This window comes from Polypterus senegalus, chromosome 4 (genome assembly GCF_016835505.1).
Source record: "Polypterus senegalus isolate Bchr_013 chromosome 4, ASM1683550v1, whole genome shotgun sequence".
NCBI lineage: Eukaryota > Metazoa > Chordata > Cladistia > Polypteriformes > Polypteridae > Polypterus > Polypterus senegalus.
The window spans coordinates 113,373,591-113,392,990 of NC_053157.1; the positions used below are offsets into that span (position 1 = coordinate 113,373,591).

Genomic DNA, 19,400 nt, shown 5'->3' on the forward strand with positions numbered 1-19,400 from the left:
CGAAGGACACACACCGGCCGTGCAGAACTAGGCTGGGTGTAATGGGTGAATTATAAAGATCACACAGACAAATTAATGGTAAATCTTGAAAAACTGGACCGGTCGCTAGTGCAACCTGCAGATGGAATATTGTATTTTAACACTTTCTTATAGCAATCCACGCAAAACGTATGCACGCCCACGGCATAATCCTGATACAAGCACAGTTTAAACGGGCCCGATGCACCGATTGAAAATATGAATGTAGGCGCAATTTGAGTTACGGTTAGATGCCACGGTTTCAGTTAGACTATCTGATAGACAGCACACGAGAGGGGTCAAGCAGATGCATGAAATCACAGCCCCCATCCCATCTCACCACTGACCCCCTCCACTGCAGAAGAGAAGCGTGCGGGGCGGCGGGAGTATTTCGTCACACCCGTAAATCAGTAGGGAATCCACTCGTTAGGAAAGCGTGTTGCTACAACTAAAACTGAGCTTGGCGTGCGTGGCATCGGAGTGCAACCCACGTCAGTGTATAAATAGGCAGGGCACCCAGCGGCACAGATATTCGCTCCTTCGCTTTCGCCGACGGCAGGACGCTATTATCTCTCTTGGTTGTCGCTTTCCGAGGGGGGAGGCGACAATGGCTGACTCGCTAAGGAGACTGGTGAACACCTCCACGTACAGCATCCTGCAGGATAAACTCGAGAGCTGGTACAAGGACTACCATGTGAGTAAAAGATTTCCCGTGTTCGCGCGACGCCCGCTTTGTCACAGCACTTTATGGGTCACTTTCCTTGTGCCTTGCATGAAAAATGAAAGGTAAAGCAGCAGCAAGAATTTCGAGTTTAGTGGAGGCAGATTGTTACAAGAAAAGAAAAGCACTCTTAAAAAAAAATCTTTATTGTATTTTTGGGGTTTATAAAATTAAATAGCGCCTCGTTTTTCTGACTTACCACCATGGGGGTGGTGGGTGGTTTTGTTTACAATTAATAGGGAAAAATAAACGTAAGGTACACAAATACAACGAAACTAGCTTCAAGTGCATTGATTCTCCGGAAAAGTTTGGTTACTACGGACGCTCGTTGTCATGGAGATTGATAAGCCTTTCTTTTTAAAACTGTCGAGCAGTGGCTGCAGCTCATAGCGACGCGTGATCGACAGGAGGAAGGGGCGGGACCACGCCGAACCGTGCAGCCTGACCTTCACTCGTGATTTTGACCTCGCTCGCTAACAATGATGCTATTGTAGGATATTAACCGAAGTCGCGCACCTTATTTACATTTATTGCAAAATGCTGTATTTTCTAAGCGACTTTGATTTAATTGTTTCATCTCTCATAACAATAGTAATGAAAAAAATATCGGCCACCTCGTTCGGAGTTGGTATCCTGTGCCCGTCACCATTCACATATACTGAGACGGTCAAGTATAGTACATGGATGCATTTAAAACATTTAAAAAGAACATCGTGATCAGTAAAGTACTTTTAAAGTATCGCAGCAAGAGGTTTAAACTTTCTAGTAAAGCTAAACCGCCTTGTCTCTGTGTAGTATGATTTAATATGCAAAGAATCCCATTTATGATATGAATAGCATCATAAAAACGAAACAGTAGTTTGTCTATATGTATTAACATTTTAAGCAAGCGTCACTGATCAGTGTAATGGTTGTCGCTACTGCTTCATAGGCTTAAATCACACTCGGGATTCTGTCCGTGTGCAGTTTGCATGTTCACTTCTGTGTCTAAAAAGGTTTTAATTTGCCTTTCTTTCCAAAGATGTGCAGTTTCAGTTGAATGACAAGTTTAAAATGGACTAGTGGGTGACTGTGGGTGTGCATCCAGTACATTGGTCCCTCTCCAGGGTTAATTTGTGCATAATGATGGCTGGATAGGCTTTATTAGCCCAAAACTAAATTGGATAATCTAGTATAGACAATGCATGGACAATCTTCATTTCATACAGAAACAGTGTCCCAAGGTGAGTAATGTCTACAGAGCAATGTCACCAGTATCTAAGCAACAACAAACTAAAAAAATTGTGAAACTAGGCATGTGTGTGCTTAGAACTTGATTTAACTCTACAAGGACACATAGTAGCAGCATGCTACTGTCCACTCTAGGGTGTAGATTGTGGTTTAGTCAGTATGTGAAGCTAGTTTGCACAATTTCTCGGTATCTAAAGTGAGATGTCTTTGGATATTTTGGTTTCCATTCATACCAAAAAGATATCCAGTTTAGCTTGATTGTCAACTACAGGAGTGTACCCTGGCATCTTATTCAAGGGAGGTCATTTGCATGTGCTTGAGAGGACTAGATGGCTGGATAGATGAGAATGTCTGTGACACAACACACTGGTGACCAGTGTAGGGTTGATTCTTACTGTGCACTCTGCGCTGTCAGGATTCTGTTTTGGAATAAACAGATAAGGAAAATTAGCCAACGCCTGAATAAAGAGTATTCATTTACTAGTGGAATTATTGCTTTTGTTTGTATTTATGTTTTAGGAAAAAAAAAAAATAAGAAAAGGTACATTCCTTGTTGAGAAAAATAGAAATGTTAACTTTTGACTGGAATTTGTTTTTCTTAGCATATTCCCACAACACAAATTAAAAAAGAAAAATCACTGAATTTTTCAATTTTACAAATGTATACTGATACATTTCTTCTTGTATCTCTAAAGTATACGTTGTATTTTTGTGCAATATTACATATAAAATGCCTAGAAAACACTGAGTTCCTTAACCAGGTGATTTTGTTTTCTTGCCAAAGAAGTTGTTGTCATAAAGCCATTTAAAAAGCAAAGATATCACTGAATTCTGTGAGAAAATGTTTAATTCATTGCAACTAGTGCAAACTGTTGTTTTTATAATTTGTTTGCATTTTCTACAATTTCTGCAGTGTGTCTGAGCCAATTACAATTGCAGTGTCTGGCAGGAAACTAGCAGACTCTCTGGGGATACACTCCAATGTGTATGCACACTCACTCACACTACTGTACATTCACCTCTGAAATGCAAAGGAAAAACCGCACTAGTTATGTAACACAGTTTTTATTTGGAATTTGTATTTTAGAGGACTAGTAAAAGCCAAAAGTTTTTTTTTTCTTTTAAATACACTTCTCTGAATCAGATGCTGCAAAAGAGATGACTTTACATTATTTTTCTGTTGCTTGTGACTTGATTTGTAGTTGACTGTGTGAAATAACATGCTTTAAAAGTTAATGTGTATATATCCCTTGTGAACAGCACTTGTAGGGTAGGCATCAGATCCATGAGGTCCTGAACTTGAAAGGCAAATTTTATATATATACTGTATATACATACATACTCGGTTGAGGGTATGACAGGAGTCAAGAAGAAATGTTGGGGTGCTAGCAGGACAACCCCATTTTCGTAAAAAGCAAAGAAACTGACAATAACAAGTGCTGTTGGCTGAGAATTTTCAGGCTCTTAAGAGTGGTGCAGTTTTAGGGTCAGAGCTCCATATCGATTGAGATGCCACCTTTCTGGTTTGTCTTGCTTTTATAGCTCCTAGATCGGAAGGGGTGTGGTCAGCTTCCTCTCTGTAGGCATCATCTCTGAGCTGTTGATGACAAGAGAGTCAGCGTTCACGCCCCCTGGTATTCCAGGGTGGTAGTGCTCAGACAAGCCTGGAAGGTGACCCTCTGACACTCGTGTAACAATATGTATGTGTTTTTGTGTATGGACATCTATGAAGTATAGTAAAAATTCAAACACATTTGTGCACTGCACAGCAAACATGGAACTAGTGAGAATACGAGTGACTGTGGAATATTGGCAGTAAAGTCTAAAATTTTTGACCAAATTTGACTTTACTAAGCCTGTCACAAATAATATTCAGAGCTTCATTTGGTAAAACATGTTCAGTGTGTGGTGTCTTGTTGCTGACAAGATGTATATTCAGCAACTGATGAAAGGAACATTTTGGTATTCAGTGGGGTTAGAAAAATTATATATTGTGAGCAGCAGATAAACATTAAGATTTTGTCAACCTCGGTAAAACCTTTAATCAGAATCAGAATCATCTTTATTGGCCAAGTATATGCAGACATACAAGGAATTGGACTCCGGTTTTACCTTGCTCTCTGCGCATGTGTATGTGTGTATACAACTGTCACAAAATAACATTTCTACATATACAAGAAATAATTAAGATATTCAGCCTGCTTCATGAGCCATTTGGTAAAATACAGAAAGTGTGTGTGTCACAAGCACTTTAAAAGACAGTTTAAAAGGCAGTTTTTCAAAAATGCTTCATTTTAAAGATTTTATGTCATATGTATACCTGTGACCATAAAATTCTTTTAATGCAGTATACCTCTTGAAACGTGGAAGGTTTTTGGTGAAGATTTTCTACAGAAACACTGTATTTAGCTGCAGCTCATAATTCTTAATGATCACTATGACTAAGAGTGTGCTTCTAATTGGTTACATGTAATGCATTCTATTTGTTAACTGCCAAAAGACCCTTACTGCCTTTATCTAAATCACAGAATGTGTTCTGCCTATAAGAGATACAAAATCTGGATTTTGATAAACAATTCTGTATGTCTGCTAACATCCATCACCTTCAACTATTCTCACCATCACAGATGTTGACTTTGCTGTGCAATATAAAAATTGGCTTGATTGTTAGTTACTTACTGTACATGTATATTGTATTTATGGAGTATAGTGGGCAGCACTGCTGTCTCGTGGATCCAGTGTCCAAGGTTTTAAACCTTCACCTACATGTTGTCATGGTGGAAGTTTTCATGTTCTCCTCACCTTTTTCCTCCCACATTCCCAAAGAAGTGTGGATTAACTTTATTGGCAATTCCAAATCCAAATCTGTGTGAGTGGGATCATTTGTTGAATTTGTAAATTCATACCACAGAAAAAAATGCTACTTGCATTGCACTGATGTATATGGTTATTTCTTTGCAGCTTGTTTCATGTGACCAGAACCTGAACCGGTGCTGTGAACTCTTGGAGCTGACATCCAAAGTTCAAGGGCAGCTTTTTACAATATTAAATTTAACTGCTAGAGAAGGTAAGGGTTTTTGTTATTTTAAACCATTGTTGTATTGGGGCATACCAAGTTTACAGGCTCTGATTTAACAGCTCAGTGCAGTAAGATGCAGTGCCCACTTCAGCAGAATGTGTATTGTTCAGCAGTTTAAGGTACATCACTCACTAGCACAAATGCCATTTTAAGTAAACCAGACTTTACTTGTCACCTTCATATCATGGTGGAAGTTATTAAAAAATCTGGAGACAGTGAACTATAAATATTGGGATTAATGTTCAGAAATATTGTATTTTTTTAGGAAAGTGCTATTAATTTTTTCCTTGAACCTTGAGAAATCAAATACATTACTTGCTTGTTTTTTAGTATTGACTCTAAACCGGCTTGGTATGAGTAAGTGTGCCTTGCCTTGCCTTGTGTATGATGCTTACATGAGAGAGCCTGGCTCCCTAAAACCTGGAATAAATATAAGCCAGCATGCAAAGTGGAAGGATCAATAAAATGGAGATTATTCAGTATGCATAAGAAACCAATTAATATCATGTCTGAGCAAATTTAGTGGCACAAACTACCAAATGGATGCTCTTGATTTGAATCTCTTCTGGAGCCAGGCCTGAGTATGGTTGTCTCCAGCACATGCCTCACACCCACTGTCCAATTTACAGTTGTGACTCAGTCCATATAAGCTTCTGGGTGCCACAATGTATGCACAACACTCACACAATAGAAAGTGGGGTCAGGTGTAATGGCGGTTGACTGAAAGGCTTAGGGGGAAACATCCTGAAGTACTAGGCCTTAGTAGTGGAAAATAATGAAAGAGGAGTCCATCCTCGCTAGAAACACCCTTGTGTGAACAGGAGAGAGACCAGAGCTCAATTTCCCAGCATACTCTGCATCAAATATCAGTTTATCTGTTACTGTCTGTAACATTATAACTTTATATAATAAGTGATATATAGACAATTATTTCTAAAATAACACGGAAGATACTGTTTTAATCCCTAATGTCTATAAAAAGAAAGGATTTCCATCTTTCCAGTAGTACATAATATGCCTTTATTTCTTTTTCAAATCACAATACAAACATATTATGAATTTCCAGATGAACTGTAAACAAGCATAACTATATTTATATATATGTATATATAATTTGTTGGTAATTTTTTCATTTGTTGCTATTTATTAATATAATGATAACTTGCATGCTCTGAATGGCACTCATAGGGGTCTTTAGGCAAATGAAGAATGAATCAGAAGTGACTGAGAGCATCAGCAGACAATAGGGTGGATGTATGACTGAAGAAAAGGTGATGTCCTGGACAGAAAAAATTCCACAGAATCACAGTTGCCATGTACAGTGAAATGGAAAAGAGAAAATTCAGAGAAGCTCCATGGTTAGAAAGTGCTATAAAGCACGAGTGCCAGTGCTAGATGCTGTGGCTGTGAGAGTTGGTCTTGCTTCGCCAGAAGCAAAAAGGCAGGGAGAAAGAAGTAGAGTTGTTAAGATGTTTCCTCAGATCCAAAACAAGGGGGACAGAATTTAAATTTACATGTGTGTTGTTTGCTCCCCTCTCTCCACCCGTCTTTGAAACTCTTTACAAAAACATTCACGACTGCAGACTTTAAATGGGGAACCTCAATAGTGAAGCCTCCAAAGCATAGTACCAGCAGTTATTTTCCTCCTCTTCAGGCACTAGAGAAAACAACTCCAAAAGTAAAAACATTCAGTTTATTACAAGCCTCCTAAATGTATAGCCTGTAAATGCCTTTGCTGTTTGTAATTAAACTTGATGTGTTAGAACTTTGTCTGCCTAAGGCTATGGAAAAAAAGTGTGCACAAACTTGAAGATACTGTTGAAATACATAAAAAGAAACACTTGAATAAATTACATAGATAAGTGAAAATCATAAACCTCTAATGATAGTAATACATGCTCAGATTTTACATTATTGTTACTGATTACTCATTTCAATTCAAAAGAATACACTTCTATGTAAAACTGTTTTGCAATGACCATCGACAAAAGCAGGAATGATTTACTCATTTACAATTGTATATAGCATGTTCATGAGTAAGCAGCTTCAGTGACCTAATAATATTATTACTTATTGTTTAACTGATGCATTTTTCCAAGGTGACTTACAGCATTTGCAAATATTGTGAAGTGGCAGCACTTAGGAGTAACAACAGCTCATCCATGAGTAGTAGCCCAAACAGAGTGGGGTCACCGAGTGCTAAAGCACATATTGAGTAAAAATCCCCTATACTCTTGTTGCATCACTCACAACAGAGTTGCAAAATATGTCTGGAAGTATCATCAGAACTGGGAGCTTCATGAAATGGGTTTCTATAGCTGAGCAGATGCACCCAAGCCTAAGACAACTATCTGAAATGCCAAGTACAGCTGGCAATGTGTAAAGTACGCCGTCATTGGACTGTTGAGCAGTGGAAACATGTGCCATGGAGTGAAGAATCTCACTTCACTATCTGATGGACGAATCTGGGTTTGGAGGATGCCAGAAGAATGCTACCTTCTGGACTGCACAGTACCTACTATAAAGTTTGGTGGAGTAGGGATAAAGGTCTGGGACTGTTTTTCAGGGTTTTGGCTAGGCTCCTTAGTTCCAATGATGGTTACTGTTGATGCTACAGCATACAATGTCATTTTAAACAATTGTGCACTTGTATCTTTGTGACAACAGATTAGGGAAGGCCCTTTTTCTTTCAGCATGAATGAGCCCCTTTGACCGAAGCCAGGTTAAAAAAAGACTTAGTTTTGACAAGTTTTTAAACACCTCTGAGATGTATTGGAATGCTGATTGTGAACCAGGACTTCTTGTCCAACACTTGTTCAGCGATATAGTATACTATGCTCAGTTGCTCAGCTGAATTTTGACTAGTCAGACTAGTTATGTAAGGTGTGCATATTTATAAGTTAAACCTGGATGCACAATTAAACTATTAATAACTCAAAATAAATAAAAAAAATTACCAATACTTTTGGCTGAAGCAAATAATGGAATAATTCATTATTATGAATAATAAAGGTTCACAGTTTTAGATAGACAGATAGAACTTTATTTGTCCATAGGGGAAATTTAGGTTTTTACAGAAGTACTTTAAATACATAAATACAGTGGGATGCAAAACTTTGGGCAACCTTGTTAATAGTCATTATTTTCCTGTATAAATCGTTGGTTGTTACGATAAAAAATGTCAGTTAAATATATCATATAGGAGACACACACAGTGATATTTGAGAAGTGAAATGAAGTTTATTGGATTTACAGAAAGTGTGCAATAATTGTTCAAACAAAATCAGGCAGGTGCATAAATTTGGGCACCACAAAAAAGAAATGAAATCAATATTTAGTAGATCCGCCTTTTGCAGAAATTACAGCCTCTAAACGCTTCCTGTAGGTTCCAATGAGAGTCTGGATTGTGGTTGAAGGTATTTTGGACCATTCCTCTTTACAAAACATCTCTAGTTCATTCAGGTTTGATGGCTTCCGAGCATGGACAGCTCTCTTTAACTCACACCACAGATTTTCAATTATATTCAGGTCTGGGGACTGAGATGGCCATTCAGAACGTTGTACTTGTTCCTCTGCATGAATGCCTTAGTGGATTTTGAGCAGTGTTTGGGTCGTTGTCTTGTTGAAAGATCCAGCCCCGGCACAGCTTCCGCTTTGTCACTGATTCCTGGACATTGGTCTCCAGAATCTGCTGATACTGAGTGGAATCCATGCGTCCCTCAACTTTGACAAGATTCCCAGTCCCTGCACTGGCCACACAGCCCCACAGCATGATGGAACCACCACCATATTTTACTGTAGGTAGCAGGTGTTTTTCTTGGAATGCTGTGTTCTTTTTCCTCCATGCATAACGCCCTTGTTATGCCCAAATAACTCAATTTTAGTTTCATCAGTCCACAGCACCTTATTCCAAAATGAAGCTGGCTTGTCCAAATGTGCTTGAGCATACCTCAAGCGGCTCTGTTTGTGCTGTGGGCAGAAAAGGCTTCCTCTGCATCACTCTCGCATACAGCATCTCCTTGTGTAAAGTGCGAATGGTTGAGCGATGCACAGTGACTCCATCTGCTGCAAGATGATGTTGTAGGTCTTTGGTGCTGGTCTGTGGGTTGACTCTGACTGTTCTCACCATTCGTCGCTTCTGTCTATCCGAAATCTTTCTTGGTCTGCCACTTGAGCCTTAACTTGAACTGAGCCTGTGGTCTTCCATTTCCTCAATATGTTCCTAACTGTGGAAACATACAGCTTAAATCTCTGGGACAGCTTTCTGTATCCTTCCCCTAAACCATGATGGTGAGCAATCTTTGTCTTCGGGTCATTTGAGAGTTGTTTTGTGACCCCCATGTTGCTACTCTTCAGAGAAAATTAAAGGAGGAGGAAAACTTACAATTGACCCCCTTAAATACTCTTTCTCTTTATAGGATTCACCTGTGTATGTAGGTCAGGGGTCACTGAGCTTACCAAGCCAATTTGAGTTCCAATAATTAGTTCTAAAAGTTTTGGAATCAATAAAATGACAACGGTGCCCAAATTTATGCACCTGCCTGATTTTGTTTGAACAATTATTGCACACTTTCTGTAAATCCAATAAACTTCATTTCACTTCTCAATTATCACTATGTGTGTCTCCTATATGATATATTTAACTGACATTTTTTATCGTAACAACCAACGATTTATACAGGAAAATAATGACTATTAACAAGGTTGCCCAAACTTTTGCATCCCACTGTAAGTTAGTAAGTAAATAAATAAATACACACACACACACTTTGGTCTGAGCACACAGTGGAATAAACATAAAGAAAGAAAATTTCTAACATGGCTTTTGCAGTCACATTGAGGCATTATGCAGGCGTATTGCTGTTTGTATAAAGGAGCCCCAGTAGTGTTTCTTGACACACTTCTGCTGAATAATTTGCTGGCTGCAAGTACTCAGTATTTGTGTGTCAGAGAGGGTATGTGCAACATTGTTTATAAAGGCACTCAGTTTTACTTTCATTCTATCCTTTGCTACTACCTCCAGGGAGTCTACAGTGTGTCCCATAACTTGGCCTGCCCTTTTAATTAGATTTTTGATTTGGTGGGTCTGTCTGGAAGTGACTTCCTGAAATTCATTTCTTTTGATTTTCAAGTTGATTTAGGACTAAATAAAAATACTTGCTCTGCCACCTGTCTAAGACGTGTTGAAATCTATGTAATCAATTTACACCTCAGAATTAACATTTGCAGTACACCACGCAATGCAGATGTCTCAGTTATATGCCATTTGCTATGGGATTTGCATGAATTATTTCTGATGTGCCATATATTGGAATGACCGATGCAATGTATTTTATTACTAAAAATGTTTGTGATGTGCCATCTTTTGGAATGACAGACATTGCAACTGGATGGACACACAAACAACACACAGACATGTACTGTTTTTTTTTTGTTTATGGGTAATGAATGTTTTTACAATATGATATTACCTGTTGTCACAGATGTTGATTTTATTTTTATACCAGCCATAGGATGCTCCATCCAGCCAGGATTAATGACTGAGCCCAATGCTGTCAGGAAAGTCTCTGGTCCAAACCTTCCTAGATTGAATTCAGCAATTTTAGAAATGGAAGGCTAGATTATTTACACATTTTTTGTTGAAATGAGCAATCAGATTTGTGCAGTTATAGTTTGGAGTAATACAATGTCTCCATGTAACTGAAAGACTTCTAGTTACCTGTGGGTGTGATGTTCCTGGTTCTACAACATTAGCAGGCCACAAAAACTTCAGGTAACTTGTAAATGCTGTCCTCATGTAAATGTATGTTACTTTACTTTTTCATACCGACAAAAAAAATATTTTTCTGCTTTAACAATTTTTCTGACACGTACTACATTGAACAGAGTATGCAATAAGACAACAAAAAAAAAAACACTTAATAATAGCAAAAAGTGCTGAGCAATGAATAACCATTGTATTTAAATTAGGCTGCAAGTTAAAGCTTAATCTAATTTGACACCAACTACAAATCAATAAAAGCAACATTATACACAGCAGCCCAAAACACTTCCAAAATTGCCAACTAGAAGAGGAAAACACTGTCCGAATATCCTGTCTAGGAACCCAAAAGACCAAGAAAAAGCTTGATAAAAATAAAAGGTTTATCTTATAAAAATGTTTGTGCAAGCACAAAGCTCCAAAGAGCACAAAGAATATGCCTGAAAAGGCAAGGTGATACACAGTAAACAAAGTCCCAATACAGAATTTCAAATCATGGTCAAAACAGAGCAGAGGTTCAAAAATATCAAATGACACAGTCCCAATACAAAATCTAAAAATCATAGTCAAGACAAATCAGAGGTTCAACAAATCAGAAAGCACACAATGAACAGGGATGAAAATCCGGAAAACGCATAGCAAAGGAATAGCACAGTAACATCACTAAAACCGTGAGGAATCATGGGGAAGCTCTCCCTTAAATAGGGAGGAGGGCCATTACTGGCAGTGATGGGCAGGTGGCCCCGCCTCTTGTGGGACACCCACAAAGCACAAGGGACATAACTAAGGCCATTCCCATTTTCTAACATAAACACTGAAAAATATACAGAATAAATACAATAAACATTAATACATTTAAGTGATACAAAATTTAACAAGAAAGACATGAAACCCAATTGTGAACAGTGCTGACTGAAACATGATATTAATTTTTAACTTATGTAATAAAAGTATAGTTTAAGCTACAAAAAATTGCTAATTCCAGGCATTTTGTTTTCTAAAATACTAAAGTACCACCAATGTACTGTGCACAGAATTTTTGTATTGTTAGACACATCATAGCAAATTATACTATTAATCAACTGCAATTTCATTTTCCTCTCAAAATAAGGAAAAGAAATTAATGTGAATTTAACAAAGTTGGGAGGTGAAATGTCACAAGTGGTATCTCTAAAAATTCTCATGTCACATGAGCACAACAATCAGACTCATTATCCTGTTGTTACTATTGGCGCATGTGAAGTGGAACTGAGAGCATGCACTGGTACAGTGCGTTGCCACACCCACTACACGGCGAAACAAGTCAGGATCCCGGTTGGCAACCCCCCAGGCAGACACGCGGTCCAGTCCCACCCTCCGGAATTTACCCTCTATCTGCTGCAGCCAGGTGTTACGTGGGCGACCCTTCGACCTGGTCCAGCCACTCGGGTCCCCAACAATGAGGATCTTACAAGCTGGATCACCCTCGGGTAAATGCGCCACATGGCCGTAGTGCCGTAACTGACGCTCCCTCACAATGGAGGTAATGTGCTTCATTCGGGACTCGATGAGGAACCACTCATTCGACACAAAGTCAAACCAATGGTACCCAAGGATTTTCCCAGAGAGACACAGTACCAAAGGAGTCCAGTTTTCGTTTCAGGTCACTAGGCCTGTAGTGACCTGTCAATAAATGTAACTAGTAAATCTTCAAATGGAGAAAACACACATAGACACTGCAGGAACCTTCAAACACCACACAAAGAATGATTGGGCTACACCCAAGACCCTGAAGCTATTAGGCAGGAATGCTAACCACAACATGTTGCCTAAGAGAAAATGGTTTATCTTATCGTCCTTCCAATTAAACAGCGATTAGTTCTTGTTTATGTAATGGCTAAAATGTGTATATGGCAATCCTTTTGAGTGGAGTGTTTTTAGGAAAATTGTAAATGTCAGACTGTATTTAGTATATTCAGGAAGATTTTTTTATTGTATGTATTTAAACCCAGACAATTTCAGTTTTTATGAGGAGCAGCAGATTTTTATAGTAAATTGTAACATTTTGGACCAATCCAATGTTTGCTGATAAATTCATTTGCTCAAATGAATAATAAATAGATTCTGCTTCAATTTAGTTTGTTTAAAAAAGAAACGTAGTTAAAGGGCGACAGGGTAGCCCAGTGGTTAGTAGTGCTACTTTGCAGATCAGAGTCCTGAGCTTGAAATCCTGGCCCAGATACTGCCTACTTATAGTTTGTGTGACTTTTTGTGCAGATAGTTCAATTTCCCTCCCACATACTGAGGAGTGAACAGGTGTGACTGTTGGCATGTGCATGACTATGCCCTATAGTGGACTGGCACCTTCTTCAGCCTTGTTTTCTGTCATGTGCATAATGCTATTAGGAGGGGTGTAGCACACTGATGCTGTGTACTGCTGCAGTAACTAGATTTGAAAATAAATTGATAGACAGACCCTTGAAGTCTCCTCACTGACCTTTTTTAGGGGCTTCTGCAAGGACACTAATATTAACTGAAGAACAGATGTGGAAAATGAGAGCAGTTTAGAAACAAAATTGGCAAGCTTAAACTGTTGAATCTGAGTTTAGGTGCTGGCTGTTTTTGCTCATTTTGACATTACCAGTTGCAGATCATTGTTTAAATATAAACATAACAATTCTGATTAGCTCATTTATTGCATAAAATAAAAAATAATGAAAATCTGGTTAAAGTTATTTAAAGATCAAGTAGATAATGATTAGGCTTCATTTTAGATGTTTACTGTAGCTGCCCTTTTTCTAGTTTTTATGTATAACCCAGAATTTTTTTTTTGTTTGCAGGGGGCCATTATGCTGGTGTAGATACCCTCAAATCGCGTTTCTTACCATGGCTGGGATCTTGCTTTTCCATTGCATCTTCAGGAGTGACAAGTGACACAAGTTTCAGTCTTATTCAGGTACTATAGCTCATGTTAATCTGTCCACCTCATTATTATTTGGTGCTTCTGATGGAGCTCACCATTCAAATCATATTTTATTGTTAAAAGAGCAAATTCCCATGAAAGTTGCATTTTTCTTTATTTATGTCACAAACAAGTTAAGTGAATTATTAAGGATTGCACGGTCCGCTGTGGAAGGATTTGTGGTCACTGTGCTTGGTTTCTTAGTTTGTTTTCTTCTCAAGTTAAAAGAAATGAGGTGGAATCCTTGTACATTCAGTACTGAAGGCATAACAAAGAAAAAAAATAAACTTAATAATCTTCAGTACTTCTTCAATAATTTTAAGCAGATATTTCTAGCAGTCAGCTAGTCAGTTTCAATAAATGTCTTATCTTCCAGAAATCCACTTGCAAGTGACAGTCACTTCTCATGTCTACTTATCAGGCAAAGAAAGAACATTAAATCAAGTAAATCAGATAGCATTCTTACAAAAAATTATAAGTAAACCGCTCAAACTAAAATAAAAGGAACACTTTGAAAACACATCAGATCTCAGTCAGAAAAAATCATGCTGGATATTTATACTGATGTGTGTTAGGAATGAAAGGATGTCACGTTGTTTGATGGAAATGAAAATTATCAACCTACAGAGGGCTGAATTCAAAGACACCGCAAAAATCAAAGTGATAAAATGATGCGTTAGGCTAGTCCATTTTGCCAAAATTTCATTGCAGCAACTCGAAATTGTACTCAGTAGTTTGTATGGCCCCCACGTAGCAGGGGCATGCTACTAATTAGACAACAGATGTAGTCCTGGGAGATCTCCTTCCAGATCTGGACCAGGGCATCACTGAGCTCCTGGACAGTATGAGGTGCAACCTGGCGGCGTCAGATGGTCCAAAACATAATGTCCCTATTGGATTTAGGTCAGGCAAGCATGGCAGCCAGTCAATAGTATCAATTCCTTCATTGTCCAGGATCTGCCTGCACACTCTCAGCACATGAGGCCGGGCATTGTCATGCACGGGGAGGAACCCAGGATCCACTGCACCAGCACAGGGTCTGACAATGGGTCCAAGGATTTTATCCCGAAACCTAATGGCAGTCAAGGTGCCATTGTCTAGCCTGTAGAGGTCTGTGCGTCCCTCCATGGATATGTCTCCCCAGACCATCACTGACCCACGCTGAATGATGTTACAGGCAGCATAACATTCTCCATGGCTTCTCCAGACCCTTTCACATCTGTCACATGTGCTCAGGGTGAACCTGCTCTCATCTGTGAAAAGCACAGGGCGCCAGTGGTGGACCTGCAAATTCTGGTATTCTATGGCAAATGCCAATTGAGCTGCACGGTGCCGAGCAGTGAGCACAGGGCCCACTAGAGGTCGTTGGGCCCTCAGGCCACCCTCATGAAGTCTGTTTCTGATTGTTTGGTCAGAGACATTCACACCAGTGGCCTACTGGAGGCCATTTTTGTAGGGCTCTGGCAGTGCTCATCCTGTTCCTCCTTGCCCAAAGGAGCAGATACTGGTCCTGCTGATGGGTTAAGGACCTTCTACTGCCCTGTCCAGCTCTCTTCGAGTAACCGCCTGTCAGCTGGAATCTCCTCCATGCTCTTGAGACTGTGCTGGGAGACACAGCATACCTTCTGGCAATGGCACGTATTTATGTGCCATGCTGGAGAAGTTGGACTAACTGTGCAACCTTTGTAGGGTCCAGGTATCGCCTTATACTACCAGTAGTGACACTGACCATAGCCAAATGCAAAACTAGTGAAAAAACAATATTAGTGGCCTTCACCTGTTTTGGGGGTCGTCTCATTGTTGCCCCTTTAATGCACCTGTTGTTAATTTCATTAACCCCAAAGCAGCTGAAACTGATTAACAATCCTCTCTGCTACTTACAGTGCATCCAGAAAGTATTCACAACGCATCACTTTTTCCACATTTTGTTATGTTACAGCCTTATTCCAAAATGGGTTAAATTCATTTTTTTCCTCAGAATTCTACACACAACACCTCATAATGACAACGTGAAAAAAGTTTACTTGAGGTTTTTGCAAATTTATTAAAAATAAAAAAATTGAGAAAGCACATGTACATAAGTATTCACAGCCTTTGCCATGAAGCTCAAAATTGAGCTCAAGTGCATCCTGTTTTCCCTGATCATCCTTGAGATGTTTCTGCAGCTTAATTGGAGTCCACCTGTGGTAAATTCAGTTGATTGGACATGATTTGGAAAGGCACACACCTGTCTATATAAGGTCCCACAGTTGACAGTTCATGTCAGAGCACAACCCAAGCATGAAGTCAAAGGAATTGTCTGTAGACCTCTGAGACAGGATTGTCTCGAGGCACAAATCTGGGGAAGGTTACAGAAAAATTTCTGCTGCTTTGAAGGTCCCAATGAGCACAGTGGCCTCCATCATCCGTAAGTGGAAGAAGTTCAAAACCACCAGGACTCTTCCTAGAGCTGGCCGGCCATCTAAACTGAGCAATCGGGGGAGAAGGGCCTTAGTCAGGGAGGTGACCAAGAACCCGATGGTGACTCTTTCAGAGCTCCAGACGTCCTCTGTGGTGAGAGGAGAACCTTCCTGAAGGACAACCATTTCTGCAGCAATCCACCAATCAGGCCTCTATGGTAGAGTGGCCAGACGGAAGCCACTCCTTAGTAAAAGGCACATGGCAGCCCGCCTGGAGTTTGCCAAAAGGCACCTGAAGGATTCTCAGACCATGAGAAACAAAATTCTCTGGTCTGATGAGACAAAGATTGAACTCTTTGGTGTGAATGCCAGGCGTGACGTTTGAAGGAAACCAGGCACCGATCATCACCAGGCCAATACCATCCCTACAGTAAAACATGGTGGTGGCAGCATCATGCTGTGGGAATGTTTTTCCGTGGCAGGAGCTGGGAGACTAGTCAGGATAAAGGTAAAGATGACTGCAGCAATGTACAGAGACATCCTGGATGAAAACCTGCTTCAGAGCGCTCTTGACCTCAGACTGGGGTGACGGTTCATCTTTCAGCAGGAGAACGGTCCTAAGCACACAGCCAAGATATCAAAGGAGTGGCTTCAGGACAACTCTGTGAAAGTCCTTGAGTGGCCCAGCCAGAGCCCAGACTTTATTCTGATTGAACATCTCTGGAGAGATCTTAAAATGGCTGTGCACTGATGCTTCCCATCCAACCTGATGGAGCTTTAGAGGTGCTGCAAAGAGGAATGGGTGAAACTGGTCAAGGATAGGTGTGCCAAGCTTGTGGCATCAAATTCAAAAAGACTTGAGGCTGTAATTGCTGCCAAAGGTGCATCGACAAAGTATTGAGCAAAGGCTGTGAATACTTATGTACATGTGATTTCTCAGTTTTTATTTTTAATAAATTTGCAAAACCTCAAGTAAACTTTTTCACGTTGTCATTATGGGGTGTGTGTAGAATTCTGAGGAAAAAATAATTTAATCCATTTTGGAATAAGGCTGTAACATAACAAAATGTGGAAAAAGTGATGCGCTGTGAATACTTTCTGGATGCACTGTAACTGACCGATCAATATCCCAGAAGTTTAATTGACTTAATGCTATACTCCGATTAAAAAGTGTTCCTTTAATTTTTTTGAGCAGTATATTTAAAGTAATCCAAAAAAAATAAATACTGTAATTTCTGACCGTATTGTCCTGTATACATTTTGGAATTTTTTTTAATTTACTTAAGTTTGTACTTCTTTGTGTATACTGTTGTAACCTTAGGGTTAGGGTTAATATGCACAATCGTTAACTGTAGGTAAGGAATAGTTTTATCTAGTAATGTGTAAAATTAATTGAAAACTAAATATATTAATTACCTTTTTATATGCGGGGCGGCACGGTGGTGCAGTGGTAGCGCTGCTGCCTCGCAGGTAGGAGACCTGGGTCCATGTTCTCCCCGTGTCTGCGTGGGTTTCCTCCGGGTGCTCCAGTTTCCTCCCACAGTCCAAAGACATGCCGGTTAGGTGGATTGGCGATTCTAAATTGGACCTAGTGTGTGCTTGGTGTGTGGGTGTGTGTGTCCTGCGGTGGGTTGGGCACCCTGCCCAGGATTGGTTCCTGCCTTGTGCCCTGTGTTGGCTGGGATTGGCTCCAGCAGACCCCCGTGACGATGTGTTTGGATTCAGCGGGTTGTAAAATGGATGGATGGATGGACCTTTAATATGCTTGCATATTTTACAGTGATTTATTTTGACTACCTTATTTTTTTGCAGATTGGAGTTGGGTGAATAACATAACTTTTGTTTTTGAATAGTATGTGTCTGCTTTATCCAAACTCCATGGTGTTGAAGGTCTTTCAACATCAGATCTATTCCTTAATTGACATTGGTCAAGTTCAGGTAGCACTGCCACCTGTTGACTTGCAGCAATTTAAGACCCTTTTTTGCTGACACTAGTTGGTTGTACAGGAGATGCCCAGGAGCCATTAAATCATGTAAAGACACTTACTTGGTCCTAATATATGGTCCTGTTTCCTGGCTGCCTCCATACAGGCCTCACAGGAAAACAGTTAGCTACAGTACATGCAGTTGCTTCTGCACCACTTCTGAAAGTGCTGTGATGTTTAGTCTGAAAGATTGATGCCAGGGTACTTGAACTGCATCTCTTAAGACAACTTTTACCTGCCAGGCTTTCATAGCTGGCAAGAGAAATGGTGATTTAATGGTGGGTTTCACTGTAGCTTGTTTCTGCTATGGATTTCAGCACTATTTACTGTATATAGTATGCTTCTCCATTTGGTAGATTTTGGCATTAGTTGATAGATACTTTATCAATCCCAAGGGGAAATTCACAGACTGTTGTTAAGACTGTTATACTAATAGGACTTGAGTTGGAGTGGTACAAAAAGTTAGACTTTGGTATCAGTACCAGCTTTTGGACCTCAGTACCAAAATTATTACAAAGGAAATAACAAATAACTCCATAACTCCCCAACTCCCCAATTGCACCACACAACATGCTCACCTCCTTCCACTGCTTCCCTTTTTAAAGCCTTGAAGTCCATATCACATATCACATCAAAGCAATGGGTTAGTGGGGGTGTGTGTCCTGATTGGATTGAGGTAACAAGCTGAAGTTTTGATTGCACACAAGTTTTTTGTTTCATGAAGTCTACTAAATGGACTGCAATAGTGAGTGTTGAGGGAAATGGCGGTTGGGGTATTGTGTTGAAAGCTGACATTTACTTTCTGTACTGAAAATCCTAAAATGCTGGTACTGTACCATTTTTTAAATTTGGTGTTTTTTTTTCCAGTAGTGATATACTGTGCATCCCTAAATAGGACTTTTTAAATAATTCTACAATTTGAGGTTCACTTTCTTTGTTAAATTATGGGTTTTGATCACTAAATCGGCATATCAGCTGTTATTGAATAAATCGGAAATATTCCTACCTTGCTAGAAACTTCCTCTATCCATTCATTGTCTAATTAATTTAAGCAATTCATGGTCAGAAGAACAGGTGCCTATCCTAAGCGCATTAGGTTCAACACATGATCTAACCCTGAAGCAGGTGCCAGTCAGCTACAGAGCATGAGATGCCACCTTTTCCTACTTCCTTCCTTCTTGAATGGATACTTCTGTATTTGTCCCTATATTCAGTAAAAATGGTTATAAAAACTGCAAGAGCACACTCTCACACAAACATACATTC

General features: G+C 39.6%; 1 protein-coding gene across 2 annotated transcripts in view; it reads left to right on the forward strand.

Moving 5' to 3' along the window:
* Positions 1-483: 483 nt before the first annotated feature.
* The window catches only part of spata18 (spermatogenesis associated 18), a 36,436-nt gene continuing 17,519 nt past the window's right edge, over positions 484-19,400 (forward strand). Inside the window, exons 1-3 of one of the 2 annotated variants that reach the window (XM_039751189.1) lie at positions 484-712; positions 4,931-5,036; positions 13,629-13,744. In XM_039751189.1, coding sequence (XP_039607123.1) covers positions 626-712; positions 4,931-5,036; positions 13,629-13,744 — 309 coding nt within the window. In that variant the 5' untranslated portion in view covers positions 484-625. The remainder of the gene's footprint in view (positions 713-4,930; positions 5,037-13,628; positions 13,745-19,400) is intronic. The other variant, XM_039751188.1, reaches the window with a different exon arrangement.